This window comes from Phaethon lepturus, unplaced genomic scaffold (genome assembly GCF_000687285.1).
Source record: "Phaethon lepturus isolate BGI_N335 unplaced genomic scaffold, ASM68728v1 scaffold6073, whole genome shotgun sequence".
In the NCBI taxonomy this organism is placed as follows: domain Eukaryota; kingdom Metazoa; phylum Chordata; class Aves; order Phaethontiformes; family Phaethontidae; genus Phaethon; species Phaethon lepturus.
In genome coordinates, this window is record NW_010528279.1 from 49,056 (window position 1) to 71,798 (window position 22,743).

The 22,743-nt window shown below is 36.5% G+C and overlaps 1 protein-coding gene across 1 annotated transcript in view; it reads left to right on the plus strand.

The window, feature by feature from the left end:
* The window catches only part of EVI5 (ecotropic viral integration site 5), a 74,845-nt gene that overhangs the window by 38,177 nt on the left and 13,925 nt on the right, over window positions 1–22,743 (plus strand). Inside the window, exons 18-19 of the mRNA XM_010283620.1 lie at window positions 2,871–2,966; window positions 14,594–14,689. Of these exons, the coding sequence (XP_010281922.1) occupies window positions 2,871–2,966; window positions 14,594–14,689 (192 nt within the window). The remainder of the gene's footprint in view (window positions 1–2,870; window positions 2,967–14,593; window positions 14,690–22,743) is intronic.

Sequence of the window (22,743 nt, forward strand, 5' to 3'; positions counted from 1 at the left end):
AGATGCTGGTATATAACTTGTTGGAAACAACCTTTCTTCAATGTAGTGTCCCCTCATTCCCTTTTCCCTCTACCTCTGACATTTGTCACGAACTTTCATTGTGACTTTATTGTCTAATAAACTATACAAACAATTGAGCAATGTTTTACAGATTTAATAAGAAGGCTGTGTCATCAAAAAATGAACCAATGTTAAACAATATACACAAGTTTAAGTGTTCTCCTGCTCTTTAAATAGGACATAACTTGTTATTGAACTCCCTATTGCTGTTTCAAACTCACAAAAAACTTCTCAATTTCAGACTCCAACTGAATGATGATCTACAGTTAAGTGAAAAACGAGAGCATATAAAAAGCCATTGTCCTTTGACAGTTGATTTGTAACGATTGTCATTGTTTCCTGTCCCTTGCTCCCTACACTCAAGCTACTGGAAGTGTGATTTTTAGCTTAATCTAAGATTCATGCTAAATGCTTTCACTTTTTAAGTTCCTGTCTCCCCACCTCTATACCCCAATAAATGAAGGAAATTCCTGCTTGGAATTGTTTAATATTTCACTGGGTGAAGAAAATGAGATTTTAATTTTCAAGTGAATTTAAACAAAAAAATAAAAGCTGAAGTTTAAAGTAGAAAGAGAAACATTGTCATGCTTGTCAGGCCAAAAACTTGCAATGTTACTGGCTTTGTTTATACTAACTCATTTTACAAGAAACCAGCATATCCTATCATTGCTATGTAAGGTGTATGTTACAAGTGTGAAGGGCTGGCCTCCAGCAATAACAGCAGACTTGTCATACTTACAGTCCATTGAGAAGTAGGTTCAGTATCTGTAACTTTACTAAATAGTGTTGCTATGAACTTACATTTGGCTTGCAATACAGATAATAGCAGGTAGGTTGAATTGAAAAGACAGTACTGCAATGTAAATAATTTAATATGTTCCTATATACAACAACGTTGTATTCAAAACTGATGAAGAAAGATTCAATAATCTTTCAGGTAATGTCATGGAGCAACTCAGACAAATGCTAAATTTGTGTAGCCCCGAATATTTTTAAAAGTTCTACTTTGCATCCCCTTAAATCTAGCACGTTTGTTATCCCTGATTGCATTATAAACTGATGTTTGATTTTTTTTTTTCTTCCTATTGTTTCAAGTTATCTGAAACCATGCTCTAATTTATTTCTGTCACTACAACTTGGCTAGGTAGCAGTATTTCTCCTTGAAGAGGTGCATCAAAAAGACACATTTGGATTTTCAACTCCCCAGTTGTTTTTTCTGTGCAGAAATTTCTGCACATCCTTTCTGGGGCTTGTATTTTTCTTTAAAGGATAGCTTAAAATACATAAGTGGCAATGAAAATTTAGTAGCAAGTTGCATGTTGTTATGTTTTTCCTTCTATACCGGACTAGTGCTTCTACAGCAAGGACTTAATTTCAAATTCTTTCTTGAAACACAGCACTGCTCTTTCTAATCAGTTTTGCTAAAGCACTTACAACATAACATTTGTACCCCCACTCCAGTCTTGTCTTTCCTACCATATCAACTTTTGTGGTAATTATTGAGAACATGCTCTGTTTTGTAGATAAAGCATCAGTGCTATCTAGAGTAACACTATTGACTCATCTCGGATACCAAAGTCAAACCAGGCGAGTCTCTCCTTTAGCTTTCAGTTAAATACATGCAATCCTGTGGACTTGTGGGTTTGGCTTCACTTTCATTCAAGCAATCATGCAGCAGAATTTAGCAATAATGGCTAAACTTCAGCTAGTACCTGATGCATTCCTCTGAAATGGACTCCACTGATTACAAAAGCTGTTAATGGGATACTGTAGAAGGTGTACCTTCAGTACAGGGATCTTTTTTCAAACAAACCGCATGTTTTCAAGTAGGTGTTAGAGATAAGCTTTGGCATGTTCAATTCAGTCTCAAGCAAACTGTCTAATAAAGGGTGGTTAAGTGCTGTCAGTTCGAAGCACACATTAAAATAACTGAAATACTGAATCTGACTTACGGTAACTACAGTTTGCAGAGTTGTACCAGTCTGCCATAAAAGTAGGCGTACCTAAGCCTAATCTCTCTTCCCCAGAAATATTTGTATTCCAGCTGAAAGTATTGCTCACTCAGTATCTATCACTATTTTCTCTCTGTGGTTGAACCAAGTTGATGACAATATTAATTGTTTTGTGCTCTGAAGTCTTGATGACTTGCCTCATAAAACAGAAATAAGGATATTTCCTTCTCTCTTTCCAAATTCAAATTGTCTATCGCTTATAGGCAAACTTACAGGTTAAACTTATACCAGGAGTCTGATTGTAGGTTATGGGCATTAGAATTTTATTCTAAAACATCTTGCAAATCTTTGTTGTATACTGTGACTAAGATAGCTGTACTTAAATGAGGTTGAGAATATCTGTGCTTCTGTGATAGTTTTTTTTAATTTATTTTTTTAGACCAAAAGAATGATGAAATAAGTAACTCTTGTGTAGCTTTGCGGTTTTGTTTATATATAAAGTCAAAAGTTGAAGCATAAGCTGTTTCTTTGTTATGTTGATACTTTTTCTTAATTTACAATATAACATTTTTGGATCACAAGACAGCTGTTTTCTAGACCTGGAAATTGATAACAGCATGTTTTCAAAACTACACAGATATTAGATTATTGTAGTTTAGAATTGATATTAGATGATTACACAATTCTATGGGTTAAAATTAAATTTGGATTCTTTAGGATATGCCTTATCAATAGGTGTGATATTTCACACAGTGGTGTATTTTCTTTACTTGCATGATTTTGGGTAAAAGTAGGGCACAATCCTTAGTCAGCTGAAACTGATATTATTTGTTAGCTTCAATCTATTACTTCTTTCAGAATAAAGAAGAAGTGATGGCAGTACGGCTCCGTGAGGCAGACCGCATTGCAGCTGTGGCTGAACTCCAACAGCATATTGCTGAATTAGAAATCCAGGTAACAAGCGATGGCATTAAATATGTCATTTGATACTGATTACTTCATGTACGTTGTGGTTTGGTTTTTTTTCCCTCTGCATTCTTTCCTCCTTAACCTACTGTGAATACAAGGCACTGCTTTGCAAAGTGGGACAATGCTATGTTGCATTGTACCTCCTTTATGAGCAAAGGCCTTAAATCTATCTTATGGGCATACTTCTGAGCTGTTAGTAATTGCTTCTGTACAAGCACCACGCTATAGGCAACAGTCTTTTAAACTGACTTTTGTATTTGTTTTTTGTTCTGTAATTGGTTATTTTAACCAATTAATAGATGATATTGAAAACATCTTCTGTCCGAAAAAGTACACACATTTTGATTCCAGCAACCATTCTTTTCTGTGCTTACTTTTCTGCTATGACCAGTGTTGGAAGATTTGTTGTAAAACTCTTACTCCCTTTATGTGAATCTTGAAACCAGAAATGTTACTTACTGCTACCATGTTACTGTAGGATCTGAAGATGCATCCTTTGGCCACTGTTGCTCCTTATGCTTTCAGTTCCTTTTGGAGCTTTCACTATCCTGTGAACTCACTGCCTCCTTGATGAGAGATCCATAAATGCCTGTTCTTTGTATTTTCTTGGCTCTGAGAAATCACGATGTCTTACTGTAGTCTGTCCTTCCTATACTCATATATTGTTGTCCTGTCTCAATTTTCTTGTGTTTATCTGCAAAGGTTATTTTCTTGGCTATTATTCCTAACCTACAAGCTAGTGCATCTCTAGTTTACTTTTTTAAACTGGTATTGCTAGTGTCTGTCTTCCCTCTGAAATCTCTCCTTCAAGGTGATGATTTTGCTGTATTGTGTCAAAGCCGTCTTTTCTCTATGATTTCTCAACTACTTCTATCTGTTTAATCCCTTCATTTATGGAAAGTACAAACAAATTTAATGGAGCTTGCATAAAGAATTTTCACCTTGAATATTTTTTCTCTAGTGCAGCAGGCACTAAAGTTATTAAAAGATAAAGCAATAATTTCTTTTAATCGCATAATGCTTAGATAATGCTGTGATCAGTACATTAGAAATACTTAGATAAGTACAGTAAACATTGCATATGAATCATTTATCATCTAGTAAGATAACAAGAGAATAGCTGAGTTTAGGTCAAACTTCTGCTCGTGTGCTAGTATTTTACTGAAAAAACCCCCAAACGTTTAAAGGTTACTTCAAACAATGTGATTATGTAGGTGAGGAGCCAGTACTCATTTTGCATTATTTTCACTTTAGCACAGACTTTAAATGCCATCCTGCTTCCATTGTTAGACTGATAGGGGTCTCACAAAAAGTACTCCAGTCTTGGTTTTATGAAATGAAGAAATGGTGGATCCCATCAGTTGTTTTTTCTGATAGCTGTTGCCCAAGTAGTTGTGTTCATTTTATAATGTAAATACATCTGACTTGGTTTTCTGTTGTTTGACTGATCAAATCATTAGTGCTCAATCATTTTATAGTGCTCTATTTTCTTTCCATGTTTCTGCTTAAACTATGGGTGCCAGAATTGCATGCAGATTTTTATAATATCTTGTTATAAGACAGGTAAAGAAATAAAGTGCAGTAATGTCATGTATTTCATGACTGGCTAATACATCCAGAGATTACACTATCCCTGTTTTGTCATGATACTGCCCAGTCTCATGTTCGGTTGTTTATCCACATAATTTCTCCTTCCGTTTCACAATTACTACTTTGCACGATGCATTCTTTAGTTATGTTTTCCTGTTTTTCTCATATTCTGAGTGGCTTTTTTTTGTTGTTTCCTACTAAAGTGCACTTCAAGTTCCAGTCTTTTTGGTGTTCTTCGATGATCACCTGTTAATGATTTCTTATCTGTTGTTTCTTAGTAAGATTCTTGATTTTCTCCACAAATGAGACTGGCTGTGCTTTCTTTGTATACAGTCTGAAGTCATTCTGTGGCTGCGGTTCATGTTTCTAATTTAACGAGTTTGCCCTGCTAGGCTTTTGGTGAGCTATTGATCTCAAACTTAATACTAGCCTGAAATACAACTTCTTCAGTTGTGAAATATGAGGTTTGAGTATTAACTGTATAAAGACATTTAAAACAAAAGTGATGTACTAGAAATAAGTTCCTCTAATGTCAATTTACTTATTTTTTTACATTCTAGATGTGACTTGAAATGCTTTTATTGGGCTGTGACTTTTTTTTTTTGTAAGATTCTGTAAGCAAATAGATATTTTTGACCAGTGTGTTTTGCCAGCAAATATGAAACTTATGATCAAAACTTCCTTTTTGGGTACTCATGCTCAAAGGCCTTCAAAACACCTGTGCTAAAAAAAGTAATAATGGAGCTGGAAAGCCTTAACTCCCAAAACTTGCAAACTATAAAACATGCAACTAATAATAGAGATTAAACAAAAGCTGCTTTTTAAGGAAACTGAAAATCTAGATAACCTCTTCCTCAATGGAGAAAGAGCTGCCTCCCATTCTCTTTTATTCAGTTTGTCACTGGAATTGCTGTGACCTGATGTGGGGAGCAGAGGGCCTTTTAATCTGAATTCGCCTTAATGACTTGAAATGCAATATTAAATACCATAAATACATTTAGCCAGTCTTGGGGCATAGGTGTCAGACTCAAAGTAATTGTGCTTTTAACATGGAGCATCACAAATAGGTCTGCTTGTCATATTGTTTCAAAGCTGATAAAGATGAAGGGAGGAAGTTAACTTACCACATAACCTTCCTTTTTTTTGAGCGGGAGGGTGCTTTTCTAAGAAGCTCTAGGGATTCAGTGCCAGGTCCACATGGTCCATAGCCATGCTTAACCTAAATTGTGTGGTTTTCTTTTAAATGTTCGTGTAGGTGCAAAACACTGGTGTTAAATTTGTAATGCTGCGTATCACTACTCCCACATAAGAACTGATCTGACGTTACACACACAAATGCTAGATTTAAATCACAGTTTCTGGGTCACTCTTCGTTTTGGTTAGTAATAATGACAGAGACGGAGAAGGAGATAGACCTCTTATCATTTAATAGTAGGTGTAATTCTGCAGCAAGGTGTCAGTTTATTATGATGTTAAGAACTTATTTTTTTATATATTCTGAATGTCATCTTATCTTGGTCAAGCATTCAGTTCCTGATGCTAAGTTTTTGTGTAAGCATATTGAAGTGCAAAGAATATTCCAATACATAGTGGATATTCTTAAAAGAAATGTATGAGCTGTTCCTTAGCAAAAAGAACATAAAATTGAAGAGTAACTGAAGTTTAACTTAAGTTGCATATACCTAAGCCCCAGAAAAAAGAAAACAAAGAAAACCCCTGAAGTTATGTATAAACAAAGGTTTACTTCATCAGCCTTTTTCTCCTCTATCCTTTTCTTATTTTTCTCTCACTTGCCAGTTCAGCTTATAAAACTTGGAAGTATTTAGCAGGCTTCTGGGCTTTGAGCAGGACACTTAAGCAAATTATTAACAAATGAAGGATGAATTTTGGGTGGCTGGACTGCTATTTTTTTTGTACCTCCACAGTACAGGGGAGAAGCAGTTCTCTTCACTATATGTTCTGCTTTCTCACAAAGGTTAGAAGTTCACATCCTAAAACGATGACTTGTTTTGGCCAAGCTACATGCACTCTCTGACTCCTTTTTTCCAATCCTTTTATAAGATACAGAGAGCCAGGACGAAGGAATGGATATTGTCTCCCTTTATGTCTATAGTCAATCAGCAAAACCTCAGGTTTGTTTCCTCAGGGAATTACTTTCTTGTTTTCAGCTGAACTGGTCTGATAGATTCCAACTGCAACAACCAAATGCTTTTAACTTCTTGATATAAGCCTTTAAAACCCTATTGCTTTTAGCTTGTGTGTGCCTTCCTAAAGCTGCTAAGAAAGTCTACCAAGGTTCACTACAATTCTGGCCTAATAGCAAGTGTTCCTTCTGATTGCGCATGGGCAGTCCTGTTGGTCCCTTGGTGTTGTGTTGTTTTGGTTTTGTTGATTTAAAAAAAAAAAAAAAAAAAAAAACAAAAACAAAAACCAAACTTTCCCTGCAATAGTTGAAGGAAGGACAGACTAAATGAGAGAAAGAGGCTTTAAAGAAAATCAGGCAAGGCTAAATCAGTTACAAGCTAGAGTCAATCAGCTGGCAAGGGTAAGGAGCACTAGGCGAGTGAAAGTGTAGGCAGACTGAGGAAGCAGAGCTGGGTCAGCTGCAGTCTCCATTCTGCAGCTTACTCCCTCTCCCTCCATTTTTATTCAGGCTGGTGACTTGTAGCATCCTCTTAAAATTATCCATGGCTGGTTTCGGTTGAGGAGGTACAGACCACACTGCTAATATAGGAAACTGTTTTTAGGTCTGAGTAATCTTAAAGGAAAAACTATCTATAAGAATGCATTCTTCATGAGGTTGATCTGGACAGAGGGGGTAACATCACTTCCTCCCGATGTGTTTCCTGGCAGATTCAGAGAATTTTGTCACATTTACTCTATCTCTAACCAAGTCAAAACTGCTTTGAGAATAACTGTAAAGGAAATCCATGATTCTCTCCCCCACAGTTTAAACTTTTAGCACTATTTCGTTAGAATGAAGCCTTTCTATGACCTCTGTTTAATAACTTTTCCAAGTACCGACTGTTGAGTAAAGAAATTGTTTCCATCTTTTCAAATTACAGGAAACTTTTTTTTACTCTTATCAATAGTGGTATGTGATGTTAGTGATGTGTTTTTTGAAAGTCTAGAATGAGTCACTGTGAAGTCACTGAAAGGACACTAGTTACCACATTTGCCCTTCTAAATAAACTTCATTTACATTTTTAATGCCGTGTCTTTTGCCACAGAGTAAGAGCTTAAAAGCCTCCCCTGAAAAGAGGCTGAGACAGATTGTTACCAAGTAAATATTTCTAAGTCAGAAGAGATCAAACTAAGGGTGTTAGGGAAATGTTCTACCCTCTAGACATTTTTAGTTATCTGAGAAACAGCAACTGTCTGGTGTGCCTGGATTTTGGCTGCCTATAAAACCATTGGTTTTGTTTTTCTGTGTTTTTAAGTTCGCAGTGAAGGTAACCCTAGATGCTTTCTTATTATTTGAAATGGCCTATTTTCTTGTTGACATGTATTTCTTTTCCTACTCTGTGATCAAGAGTGTTTTAGAAAACTTTGCTTGTGTTCCTCTTGGGATGAAACACCTGCAACTGAAATTTGATTACATGGATCTTCTGTGCCTTATACTTAGACCTTTCTGGATTGAGCAGCACAAGCAGGTTTAAGGCCTCCAGTATATTCCAGGCGGTTTCCAGTGATTTATTTATTATTCAACCTTTGTTTTATCATGACTATTATACTTGATTTTTGGGGGGTACTACACAGTAATGGTTTCAGGTATTTAAGAACAGCATTCTTTGAAGCAGTCTGTCCCTGCACTTGTGTGTTGCCATCTGTGCACCCTGGTCCTATGCTGATTGAGTTTGAAAGGCTTCCATATGCTCAGTAGTTCTCAGTACGCATCAGGTGTGTTTCTTGAGACTAGCTGCTGCTGCTTTTGAAGGTACAGAAAAGCTGTTTTTCCTCTGAGAAAGCCAAAGGAGGATTTAAGTACACTACAATTGTGAATCTCAACTGATACTTTTTGGACAGAATTTTTCCTCATTCCAAGCAGCAAATTTATGGGCAACAGATTTTTCTTCCCAGTGTAGCTCTTGTGTCTCATCCCTTGCATGCATACAATCTCCTATGAAGAAAGGCTGAGAGAGTTGAGGTTGTTCAGCCTGGAGAAGAGAGGGCTTCAGGGAGGCCTTACTGCAGCCTTCCAGTACTTAAATGGGTCTTACAAGAAAGATGGGGACACTCTTTTTAGCAGGGCCTGTTGTGATAGGACAAGGGGTAATGGTTTTAAACTGAAAGAGGGTAGATTTCAACTAGCTATAAGGAAGAAATTTTTCACAATGAGGGTGGTGAAACACTGGCACAGGTTGCCCAGAGAGGTGGTAGATGCCCCATCCCTGGCAACATTCCAGGTCAGGTTGGATGGGGCTCTGAGCAACCTGGTCTAGTTGAACATGTCCCTGCTTACTGCAGGGGGGCTGGACTTGATGGCCTTTAAAGGTTCATCCCAACTCAAACTATTCTATGATTCCAAGTACAATAACTCTACAACTTCAGAGCAGGATGAGAGAGATGAGAGCTTCCAAAACTGAAGGGGCCTAAATGAGTTCTGTTTTAGCAGCTGCTTTTTTGATCTATAGGGCTCATTTCCTGCTCCACTGCCCATGCTACGCCCTGAAGCAGGAGATTGGATTGTATATTGGCTGCTTAGACTGTTACAACTACCTTTTCCTTGAGCAGAGGTTACACCTGGCCACTAGGGTGTTTCTTTCCCTGATAGAGGGTTTTCTAACCCTGTTAGTGCTGGTGGAACTGGTCTGTTAGAAGAGACAGTAAGATTGGCGGGAGTTATTAATCTTCAAAAGCAGCAAAATCAAGATTATGGATCTTCAATTGCAATGTAACACCAACTGGCATTACTTTTCTAAAACCTTTCTGGGAAGAGAAGGTAGGCACTGCAGTGGTGCCAGTATACAGAAGCAGTACCCCAGGAAAATGGACGTAGGAATTCATTCACATATGATGGCAGGGTTTTTTTTTTAAAACATAATTCCTAAATTCCAGAATTGGCTAGCTTTCATTATTTTGCTCTTCTGATAATACTAACACTTTGCTTATTGATATGTTATCTGGCTTTTTCACTGTATATTCATTATACAGTAGCCATTAAAATGGCTATTTCCTAGAAACCAGATATTCTTTGTTGTGACCTCTCCAAATACCACAGATGTTCTGCAATAGTGCTCCCCCTCAAAAAACCAAAAAAACCCAACAACCTACATCCCATGTGTATAATCTTAGATTTTTTTTAACAAAAACATGGAGAGAGATTGCTTATGCTACTTCCTTTTAAAAGGTGTGATGTTCATACCTTAAAGACTTAAATTATTAAATTATAAGATTTATATATATAGAGTCTTAACATTCCCTTTTGAACCAGTACTGTTGATCTGAGTGTTTTCTTCAGAAGTAGCATATTGAGAATGTCCTGAATATGGGCTCTGACCTTCCTGGCTGCTGGGGTTGGACCATGGAGAGTGCAGGCTTCTGTCCTTTGGGCAAGTAGCCCTCTGCTCCCCATCTCAAGTTATGCTTTGCTGTAGTTGAGCTTCCATCTGCCATAGCTGGTTCTTAGGCTGAGGTGGCTGAGGCTAGACAAGACTTAATCCATGACAAGGCTGATTTCTTCCTGCTTGAGCCTAGAAACCTTTTCATCATATACTGTTGGACCCTTAGGAGGAGAAATTAATTAATCTCTTCTTTAGAAGGATATGATACCTGGAAGCAAAGTGAAGGATGGCAGCAGCAGAACAGGAAGAATGGAAAACATGTATCTCCAGGGAAGCAAATGAATGATAGGGGGCTGGCAGTTATTCCTGGAAGATTATTATCTTTAGTTGCCCTGCAGTACATCAACTAACTAATGAAATGCCAACAGCCATATCCTGTAGATAGTGGGCTGAAGATGACATCTGCAAGAATCCATCAGTGTTACTGTCTAAGGTCCTTACCTTTGTTTCAGTTCCATTCAGTATCTGTTGTATCTTCACTTTTCATTTTCTGTCCCACTTTCATGTCACTTGCAACCTAGCTAATTGCCTGTCCCTCTATTTCTCAGCCAAGTTTAATTCAGATTCTGAACTAAGAACAAATGGTAACTCTGATATTGATCTCAGTTGCCTCATGACTAGATCAGTCTCAAGAGTTAGAAATTATATAATATGGCATTATACTTGAAATGGAAAAATCCAAGCTGAAACTACTCAAGCTTAAGTTACTAAATGAAACATGAACATAAAATCCTTTGTGCAGTTTCCATGTGTGTTGATAAAAGTTTGGAGCATGAGTGTGCTTGCTGTCTCTGGGGCTTTCACCAATCACAGTTGGTACATAGCTGTGCTTTCGTACTAATCCAATGTCGTCTAGAATTATGATGTACAAGTGGGAGTCCCACCTGCTTTGGGGGCAAAATAGTTTGTTTTGCAGTGGTGGTGATTTTTCACTATCTCAAGATGCGCACACGTGCTGACAATACTCCTTAAAAGAGACTCTAGGATGATATTAAGATCACTTGATAAAAACAGGAAGAAATAGGTTTTTATGATAATCAGGAACTAACAGATCACGTGTCATACAGTCTAGGGTAGGTTGAGAAGCAAATCTAGAACAACAGAAATTTTGGGAGAAAGTATTCTGTCGTTGTGACAAATACCAACAGATAGTAGGTAAAGCTGTTAATATCACTTTGTCATGTTAAGAGAAACTGCCATGTTAAAAGGAACTGCCACGTTGAAGTTTTCCTGCCAACAGTTTTTCTTTTTGACTTCTGTCAAGCTGCCCTAATGAAAAACTAGTGCTAAAGAATATTACTACCAAATTTAAGTTGCTCACATTAAAATTTAACTTTGATTAACAAAAGCTCATCAGAAGCTGGAATTTGCTAGAAAGTAATCTGAACTTTATGCAAATATGAAATGTGACTGAAAAGTTAAACAATTTTGTAGATCACAGTAATATTTTGTACTTGAATGAAAATAAATATATGTATTGATGAGAAATACCTATCTCTTCTCACAGTTTTAAAGAATGTTGAATAACTTAGAGATCATAATCTGACAGAGAAAACTACTTTTTATAAAATGAGTGTTTTGGTTCATTTGAAATATGTAAACTTTTAGCTGTCTACTTATTATTTAACCTCTAAATTAGATTATTTTGGTAAGAATTAAAAAATACTTTAATGCTGTAGTGTCTGACTCCTGCATGTTTTCCTGTGGTTTGCTACTGCACCTGCATGATTTATTTAAAAAAAAAAACAAACCTAAATGCCAAGACCAACTTAGCTTATTTAAAAAAAAAGTAGAGTATATCTTTGCTGTTGCTTATAGCTGCTGCTCATCTCTGAAGAAGACTCTGATACCTTGTCGTAAAATTTCTCCTATCATCCTTCCAATTTACCCACTGTAGACAGACTTTGTAACTTACAGAACATGGGCTTATTTAGGTAGCTAGAAATATCTGGTTTCTGTTGCAGCCAGTTAAAAGGATCAGCTTCTGACCTCTACTGTTTTGAATGTTGCAAGAGGAAGTTACAGCATGACTTTTCTTTGAAAGTATGTTTGTAGAAAATGACATCGCAGGGTTCCTTTTTTGTGCTATATGCATTTTTCTGAATTGTCAGCTGTACCAAATCTGTAAGTTCTGAAAGGAAAACTGAAACATATAATAATGAGAATCTTGCAAGCCAGGCTTATGCCCTACGTGCAGCTCCAACTGACTGGAGCTAGTCAGTTCTTCCAGAGCAACTGTACATGTCAAATTACTCTGTGATATCTGTATTAACTTCATAGTGTTATTTATGGAATAAAAAGTAACAGTAAAAACACTTGAATATAATGGAAGTGTATTAACTCCCAATATGGTATACTTTACATGGTATACGCTAACAGCTTTCAGCTATTTGTGCAGTGCCAAACTTAAGCTAGTAAATGTTAATGCTTCTGCTTTTATTTTATACTGACTTAACTTGGGAATGCCTGTTTCATGTCCTTTTGCGTGCATCCAGTTTGAATGTAAGCTCAGCTATTTATTACACTTTCATTTTAAAAGGGCTGTGGCATCTTCTATTTATGGTAAAACCTGGCTTTACTCTTGCTTTTTGATACGTACGGTTACGTAGTAACTTGGAGTCCATAGAAGAACACGCTTTAATGGAAAAGTCAGGGTTTCAGACAGAGGGAAAGGACTTAAACAAGCATTTCCCACATATATTTTTGCTACCACAAGAGATCAGGTCATTCTCATTGTCTGGAATCTTAGTTTCTGACAGCAATGAAGCTTTTTCCATATACAGATGTAACCAGCATTAGTTTTGGTGTGCAGGTTACATTGCTTCTGTTTTGGTTTCTCCAATACCAAAAGTCATCCTTGTAAAGAGAGATGATGGGTTTGTGGAGTTTTTTTAACCTACTTAGGACAGGAACAATTAGTAATGTTAATATTAATCATTTTTTTGTGAGTTTGAGCCATAGGTTGCCTTGGAAACTAGGTTCAATATGGAATTATGCATTAAAGGATCTTGTGCTTCCATGTTGCAGATTCTGTGAATTAATAGTGACTATGACCAAGTTATTTTTCAAGTAATATTGTAATGCATACCTTGCAGCAAGAAAAGCAAAGTCTGAAATTAGAGAAATTGCTTTGAGATTGCCAACACTGACAGTGCTCAAGGTTGTTCTCTTCATGCAGCAAAAGGGTTTGGAAGGTAGAATATTGTCCCTGCCCCTAACATCCTGTTACATGTTCTGTCCTGGTGTTGATATTTCAGAGGGATGTTTTAAAAGAACCTCTCCATTAAAGCTTTTTGTCTTGTATTTTGAAGAACAGTTGACACCTTTAATTCTAAAAGGTATTTCAGTTCTGTTTGCAGATGACTTTGAACTTGCCTATTGTTGAAATTAACTGTTTGCTTTCCTCAAGTGTAAATAAAATGTCAGCAAAATGACCTACAGGTACAAAAAACAGATACTCCCATTATATTTGTATTTCTGTAATATATTGGTTGTATGTGACTTACAGTCAAGGTAAAGATTTATATAAAATGAAGATGCTTCTGTCCTAAAGCTGGTGGCTGCTTCAGAAATTACTCAGCTGTAAGGAAAAAAACCCCAATGCTTTTCAACTTACTAGTAGTGAACTGAAGATATGGGCTGCCTTCTCCATCAAGGGTGGTTATTTATCTCAGATCTGCCAAGTTTGGTTCAGTCACGTTAGGATTCCTGTTAGAGACCAGCTGAAACTTAGTATTGCAGGCATTCAAGTGCAGATGACACCTTCTTAAGCATCTTGAAAGCTGCATTTGGTAAATCAGGGAAGTCTCATTCCTCTTCATCTCTGGCTTTACTTGCCAATTTTTATCTGTACCTCTCATAGTATTGGTGCTAGGGGACATACCTCTTCACTTAATGCTCTCTGGAACTCCTATATGATAAATACCACAATATTTTGTATGTTACAGCTTTTTTTTAGGGGAGAAAAAAAGCTTGTCACATATAGTGTTTCCCAGTGTATGTCCTACAATGCAAGGAAAGAACATGTTTTGTTTATTTTGTCACTTGGAGAAAAAGAAAAATTCCTTGTTACTAAATGAAAACTTTACATTAGTGAAAATAATGTATACTAACATATGTTCCATATATTGATAGTATTCTGTAGGGATGCTTTGCTAAATTGCACATGCAACCTCATGTACACTGGATGTGAATACCCTTGTGGAGCTTTGTTAATTCTTCATGTTCCTCCATAGAATCCTGCCTGTACTATGGTTGGTATTGAGAGGGTCAGTTTGGTCTGAGCTACTGACACTCCTAGGTATCTGCTGTAACCTCAACCAGATGAAAAGTGCTGGGTGGTGTTTGTGAATAGCTTCTGTTCATGACAAAAATACTCAGACAGCTAAAATAAGATTTTTTAATATAGTGTAGCTGTGAATAATTTGAATAATACTCTTTTTTTTTTAACCAAAACAGAAAGAAGAAGGAAAAATTCAAGGGCAGCTTAATAAATCTGATTCGAACCAGTATATCAGAGAACTGAAAGATCAGATAGCTGAACTGCATCATGAGGTAAGTGATAAAATACTACTGTCTCTGATCACTTGCACCTTTTGTCCCATCTTTCATTTATAGAAGGTTTTGCTTATAATAGTTATTACAGCTTCAGTGCCTGATTTTGACAACATACATTATTTTAAATGAATGCAATAAAACTAACTTTTCTACATGAATCTTGCCTTTAGCCTGGTATGTAAGAGAACAAAAAATTGCGTAGTTACATGACATTAAATAAGCTCAGCATTTATGTTGTGTCTTTTTTTTTTCCTTAATTTCGTGAGTTGATCATGTTTCACTGTGGTGCATTTGCTGCATGTGGAGCTGTGTGCATGAAAATAAGCCCCTTTATGTCTTATGCTACAACTTTTAAGGCTAATTGAGTTAGAAACTAAACTGCACTTGTGCAAGTAGAAGAATCCATGTGTGGATTTTACTGGTTCTTGCTGTTGTGAGAATGGATTTTATGTGGTAGTATACTGAGATTACTTAAAAAGAAAAAGGATGCTTGCTTAATATCAGTTAACAGATTTTTAAGTTTTAAACTGCCAAAACTTTCAAGCTATGAAATTTCTGTCTTCAAACTTCCTTGCTCTAATAGTTGTAGTAACTTTCTGTTAGTTAAAAAGATCAGAAGGTCCTGAAACCAAAATGGCTTATGTAACTACTGTGCTCACTGGCTCATTTCAGTTAATCCTACAGTGTGAAGAAATGTCTTTACCTAATACTACACTGTGTGCAAAGTGCCCCGTCATCTTTTGCATTGTAGTCTGCTTCTGTTTCTGTACACCTTCTAATACACAGCTCTAATAGTGTTGCTTAAAACCATAGTATCATAGAGCAGTACAACATAATTATTGGTTGGCTTTTTGCTTTTGTTAAATAAAAACATCCGTCCTTTATTTAAGTGTAGGTAGTGTTTTCATAAAAACCTTGGTGGTTCAACCTTTTAGGACCAATCCCTTGAGAGTTATAACATAGTGGTGGATCTTGGAATGCTGTCTATGCTAGAGATTGAGGATCTCTAGGGCCATTAGTCCTGCACCTTCACCAATCATTGAGCTCACTTAAAAATACTTAAAAATCAATAACCTGGTGTTTTCCATTAAAGGACTATAGCTTGCTTTGTTTCTTGTAAAGTAAGTTGCTTGTAGAATTCCCAGAAAGCCAGATATTTTGCATATTTTGTATTATGAATAACTAAGGCATTGTACTAACTTTTTCCTCTGCTCCGTGTAGGTTTAAAAGGTAAGAAACTGCTGTTTTGAAGGAAAAGTAGAGTTGCTGTTGGAAAGCTGTTGCATAACTTTCTCTATACAAGCATTTGTCATATGCCTGTCTTAGCAACTCAATTAAAGGCATACAATTGTGTACATGTTTAATGTATATAAGTTTATGTGAACAGGTTGAAGGTGAGCTTTGCTAGCTCACAGAACAAGGATAGTTCTGAATAATACCAGCGATTCTGAAACAGTTAAGTCTAGATGAATCTTTACTAGCATTTCAATTTGATTGAAAGAAAATATCAGCTAATGAGAATATGAATTTCAACAATAGCAGAGTTTGAGTAATTCCGTGTAGCAGAACACTCCTCTTCCAGGTGTGTGCTTTGTTGTGGCTTAATTTTTAATTGCCAAACTAGGTAAACACTATAGGAACGAAGTATCTCATTCTAGGATAGATAAAAACAGTAGGAAGAAACTGGATGTAGTACACACATTCTACCTTGGCAGCATTTCTGAATGCTTCCTTACAGAGTTTCTTAAAGCCTGGAAGTCCTTGTTTACTAATGACTTTTTTCCCCCCTTTACTGTTACATATCTGTTTGTCTAGTTTTTATTTTAAAAACTTTGGAGTGAAAGTAATACTTCATGCACAATCCTTTATTTTGAGCGTAACCCACTAGGCTGATTTAGAGATAATGTAAGGTTAAGTCTGAAATGTACTAGTATTTATAGGTAAGTTGATGCTAATCAGTAATAATTAAGTCTTGGATTAACATAGCCGCTAAGTAAAGAACTTTGCTTGCAGTGTTTGCTGAAACAGCAAAATCTGAATAAAATGGCTAAAGAGGTGGCAAAAATGTTTGCCCTCAACTGCTAAATGTTACGATTAGTATAATTTAGTCAATACCAACTAAATAAACCATCTTTTTTACATCTGCACTGAAGTGTCTTCATGTGTAGATCCATTAATGACCAATGCTTTTTGGGTAGCTGCCTTTTTATTCTACTTCTGCAAAAGCGAAAAGAAACGTTACAAATTTGCAAATTCATCTTCCTGAAGATAGGGCAATGGTGTATGTGACATGCTGACCACAACCTCCCAACTGGTTAACATATAAAAGGCACTGGTAAAGGAACAGAGTTCTTGGTGACTGCATGGTTACCATCTAATATATTGTAATTGCGGAACTTTAAACTGGACATAAATTAATGGGAAAGTTATAGTTTAAGGTAGGGATGGGATGAGGGAGTGTGAAACAAGATAAAATGTCTTGGCATGACCATCAGTGTTGATTCCGCTCATGGAACCTTTCTTCCTCTCCAGTACTGCATTTTTACAGAAGCTTACATCAGAAGAATTGCAAGTTCTCCTTCTGAAGGATGGAACAAAATAATGAACAGATCCTATATTGAATATAAGTAACTGAAAGCTAAGTCCATATTCTGGCCTTCTCATAAACACTATTTCATGTCTGTGGCCAGCGATTTGAATGCATGTGTTCCTGTATTGGTGGCACCTGGAGGAGCTAGGTACTTTAATTCTATCCTGTGATATGATCCATCAGACTGATAGTACCAAGTTGTGGCAACAGCACGATGCATCCTAATCAGAGTTCCAGTGAAAGGTCTACTGTTCCATCAGTGTTTGCAAGCCAGGCTAATAGCCAGGGACAGGGCAAACCTAGAACACCAGTGAGGAACACAGATAAGGAACACCTGAGAAGAACAAAGAGGGGGTCGCTGTTACTGCCAGGGTCTAAAGCTGATTAATTCCACTAAAAGGTGGGGGTGGCAGGGTTTACTACAGCATGGGTGCAACAGGCTGCTGCTGTAGCACCTCCTGACGTTGTAGTGGAAGAGAGATTGACCCTCAAACTTCAGATATTTCTCTCATATGTTCCAGTGTGGTAACCTAAATCAGCTACATATCAGAACTCTGCATATAATTTCAGATTATTAATGTTATTTTTTTTAAGTTTTGTTTATACTTTTTAAAACTTCCAACCGATTGCCCTTTGTAATCTGGGTCCAGATTGATTAATTTTGGTCTTCCTTTTCTGAGCTCAAAATTTTACATGCATCTTAAATATCGTGCAGCTAGCAGCCTAAAGGCTAAATTTCTTCTGTTTTTATTACTGCTCTGGGAATAGTAATGCTACAGTCTGTCTTCAAATCATATTATAAGACTTATTCATAGTAAACTCAAGTCATTGTATTTCTGTTACTGAGTAAAACTGCACATACTGGAAATTGGTAGTATGGCAACCAAAACCAATTATGCACATTGCTATTAAATATAGAAGGTAAATTACATGGAAAAAGATTGTATCTTTTTTGTTACCTTTTGAAATAAGGTAAAATAACTACAAGTGGAACTACTATATTGGATTTTTGGTTTGTTCTAACAAGATACCTGCCTGATTCCTCTTACACCTAACCAGTGGATTTCTGCAGTATGGTGAGCTGAATTGTATATTGACCTACTTCACAGTAGGGTCTTAAATTTGTATTTGATGAACTTCAGGAGAGCAAACAGACAAGAGCTGAAGCTTTGAGAACATTGTAACAAGGTGTTGTAGACTTCTGCTTTATGCACACCATCTCAGATCTACTCACATGCAGCTCTTCCTTTGCACTAACTTGAGTAACCAAATACAGGATTGAATCAAAATATTTAATGTAATTTACATGACTATGTACAATGCTGAATTCCTATTTAAATTCCTCAGTGCAGCCATAATTTCACTCGGAGTTCGCATACATGTAAATCATTATTAACGTGCAATTTTAACTTTAGTAAGTATGTCAGTCATTTTTATATTAATTCCTTAGAAAGTTACTATCCTTTAATGTTTTACATAACCTATCAACATTCGAAGAACAGCTGGTGCATAATGAAAGGACACTCAGACTGCAGTATTTCTAGTTAGCTGATAGCTAATCCTATGAAAAGTTGCTTATATTTAGTTTCAGATTAGTGCTGCACTTCCTTTCTTCCTTATTGGCAGAGTTGCTTTATTGGGGACAAAGTTGCTAGATGCTTACACCTAATGGCTTTATTGTTGAAGACTGAAACTAGTGTGAAAACCTGAAATTTTGAGGATTGTCACCTAGCATTTTCTTTCTTCCTCCATTTTCCTTCCATTCTTAAAGCTATCTCTACAGCGTTCTTGACTTCTAGCTTAGTAGGATTTTAACCTAAAATATTTTTCCATTGTGGAGCCCCCACAGCCTGCAGCTTCTGTGAAGCAGCTTTGTTACTCTTGTCAGTAAGTACACAAGCTTGGTTGCCCTGTCCTTGGCACAAGAGAAATGAGGTCTGGTGAGTACTGAACTGTCACTTGACCTTACAGTTAATGTGTTTTAACTCATGTAACATAAATGGCATGACTATACAGGCACTGCAAGATTTGTACCGTGGCTTACATAAGCTCAGTCTGCATAAGGAGTGCTAGTACTTAGTTGCCTTCGATTAGACACTGAAATTTTAAGTGAAAGCAACTTTTGTTCAACGTTTTTACTATTCAAGAGAGTATCCCACTTCAGGAGGTAGTACTGAAGTAAAGCAGTTATGTATGTGGAAAAGAATATGTAGAAAGCTTGGACTGTTACGAGTTTCCGTTAAGTAAAGTTGAAGGTTTAAGAAAAACTGACTAAGATAAATTTTGAACTAGTTGTTACTCATTTCAATGTAAATCACATACTGGGGAAGAAAGGAAGAGGTTCTTTGTAGTTTGCCACTCTTTACTTTTAATTCAGACTGAATGGAATTAAATGATTTATAAACTGCTGATGTTCTGCATTTCATGCACTACCTCTCTGTACATGCAGTCGCTGTATATATATTACACAGCAGCTGTCTCTGCTTCCTGTTGGATGTTGCAAGGCTTGTATGTGTTACCTAGATTACAGGAGTGGTACAAAAGATTAGAATTGACATGCTTACCCACAAACTACACTGGCAGACCACAAGACACCTTTGGAGACAAAAGCAAGTAGTTTCCAGTCTTACAGACTTTGTGATTTAGGACTGAAGTGCTTAAGTTTAAATTGTATTTCAAGTGAAACTTTATTATAAAGTTTGTCGTACCACTAGCTGATTTTTGTGTCTCTTGGAATGCTTTAATGAGTTTGTTTTGCTGTTAAGTTTCAGTTTCTCATTGATATTACTACAGTATTTCAAATGTAGGTTTGTTTTAATTGTATGATAGTTTTCATATTAAAAGCTAAATTCTGCCTAATATGTATTCAAGTCCGCAAAAGCAAGTAGCCTCTACAATTCAGGATTGCAGAGCATTATTCCATAAGGCTGACTCTCCTGTGTATTGGTCATCTGCGTTAGGGGATAGTTTTATGAAGGGGAGCAGCAACATACAGAAACTTAGTGTTTTCTTCACTTAGCATGCATTTTTTCCTTAGAAAGCAGGAATACGGATGTTGAAGATAGCTTTTTTTTTTTAATCCCCTTTAAAAATGTTTTCCTGTACTTGAGGGATCCAGTAGCTGATTTTAGCTCAGAAGCAGTTGAAGAATACTCAGAGCTTAGTGATGCTTTTTTTTTCTTTTGACAAATTATTTGGAATTTTGGAAATACAAAATATTCTTTGTAATCCTGGCACCTTTTGGTCTTGATCTATATTCTTAGGTTAAAAAAAAATTATTTCCAGATACAAGGTTTCGGACCTCTATAGAGTCAAGGAGACTTGTGGAGGAGAGAGGGTGGTTTCTAGGAATTTATCTGCAATTTTTGTCTTAGATTTGAATAGAACTTTCAAAAGATATTGGGATGTTTCTCTCCTGTATCTCTTGGCATGCCCAGGGGATACAAAAAACTGAATTTGGACTTGACTGAACTAATGCTAAAAGCATAATAAACACAAAAGTACCAGGGAAGATAACTGAAGCAAAATAGCAAGTTTTGAAATAAACTGACTTGTTTGTTTGTGCACTTCTTTTTGCTTCTCATACTGTTCTAGCTGTTGTCTAGTTACCTTCTGCAGCCAGTGCAATTTGTGGCCCGGAGGAGGATCAGCCAATTCTTGCTTTTGGTGTCTAGATAACATCAGTAAATTGAAATGGTTGTTTTTTGTTTTTTCATCCAAGGAATTTTGAGGGGCGAGGGTATAAAAATATTCAAACTGTGAGATGAAGATGGGTAAGAAGCATCTGTTCACTTGTCTTCCAGTGCAAGAATTAGTATCTTTTAAAATGAAGCTGGAGGTGTGTTGAAAAAACACTAGAGAATATTATTTTTTCAAATTTAAAAGATTACATTCCTTTAGATCCAAAATCATTCCACATACTAAAATCCATGCTAATACAGATTAGAAAAAACAACTGTCTAAGTTTGAGGAGGGGAGGGTCAGGGGAATAATCCCTGGAGATGCACGGATGTCACATGTAAAGAAGGGCTACTTGCTGGAGTTTGAGAACATGCTGGGAAAGTACCACTACATATTTGCCTGTTGTTACATTCTTTACCAGGCATCTGCTATTGACCAATGTCAGAGACAGAATACGGAGCTAGTTTTCTCCTATCTCTGTAATGAGATATACTCATTTCAAGTAATTATTTGTTAAATTTTGAAAGGAAGCAAAGATGAGGTTGTCTGCTAATGTGCAAATCTTATGCTTGTGTTTTTGGTATTTGAATGAAAAACAACATCCTGATGTTAATGTGGCACACTGTTCCAACAGAGAACCCTCTGCAAACTGACCATGTTAACAATATTTCAGCATGGCTGATAGAAAAGAACAAGATGACAGATGACTGGAGCAGCATTATTCTACTGAAAGATTTTTTTTTTTTAGGCTTTTAAAAGGCTATAACAGTAACTTTAAGTGAAATTCTGGTGATTAAATTCTTGCATATTGATGATGCAGAAAAGGGGAGATTTTTAAAAAGTATTTCCCCTTTTCAGTATCTGAAAACTTGATGGCTATTCCAACAGGTAGTGACCACTAGTTTACTACTTTTCCATTCCCACATACATATAGTTTATTTAGGCGTAGATCTGATATTATGTTTTAAGAACCTAATGCAGTCAGTAAGATTCTGATATAGGTGTTACCTCATTGTCTGATCTTGCACCTGGTGAGCTAACATTTTAAGATTGGCTTAGTGAAAAAGAGATACAAAAGTCATAGATTAAATACTATGCTTTTAAAAGATATTGCTTGTGTAAATAAAATTCAAGATACTTTAAGTAATTACTCTGAGGATAAATAATGCATAAGTTATGACCAAAGGAGTAATTGGTAATATGGCGGAATTAAGGATACATTTTGCAGCTTGGGTTAGCCTTCTAGGTTTTCAATGCTGAAACTAAAATGGAGAAGGGAAAGTAAACCATAGCCATCAGTGTGAAGGATTTTAAAAACCCCAACCTATAGAGGCCACATAATGCAATGCCTAAATAAAATTTAATGCACTGTAGTACACAGGAGGAAAGCTTAAACCACATTAACAGTTCCTTTGGTCTTAAATACCATAAACTTGTATGTGTTTAGGTAAGCTATGTTTAAAAGGTGCCAAATTATTTCCTCCTTTTTTTATTAGCTAATAATTTTGAAGCAGTATGGTATAGCAAGTGGTTCTGGCTCACAACACAGTTTAGTCCACGTTGTCCCCTGAGGAGATGAGGAAGTATCTCAACAAGCAGCTAAATGATGACTCCTCCATCAGCCATAGATGACCACAAAATGATGCTGCGGCTTGTAGTCCAGTGGAGTAGATACTCCAGACCCGCAACAAGATGGGTTGGCTGCTTCTAGCAGCATTCCTAGCTCCTGCTTCTCTCACAGGAATAGCATCTGAGCTTGATGGTGGGATACCAGCAGGAA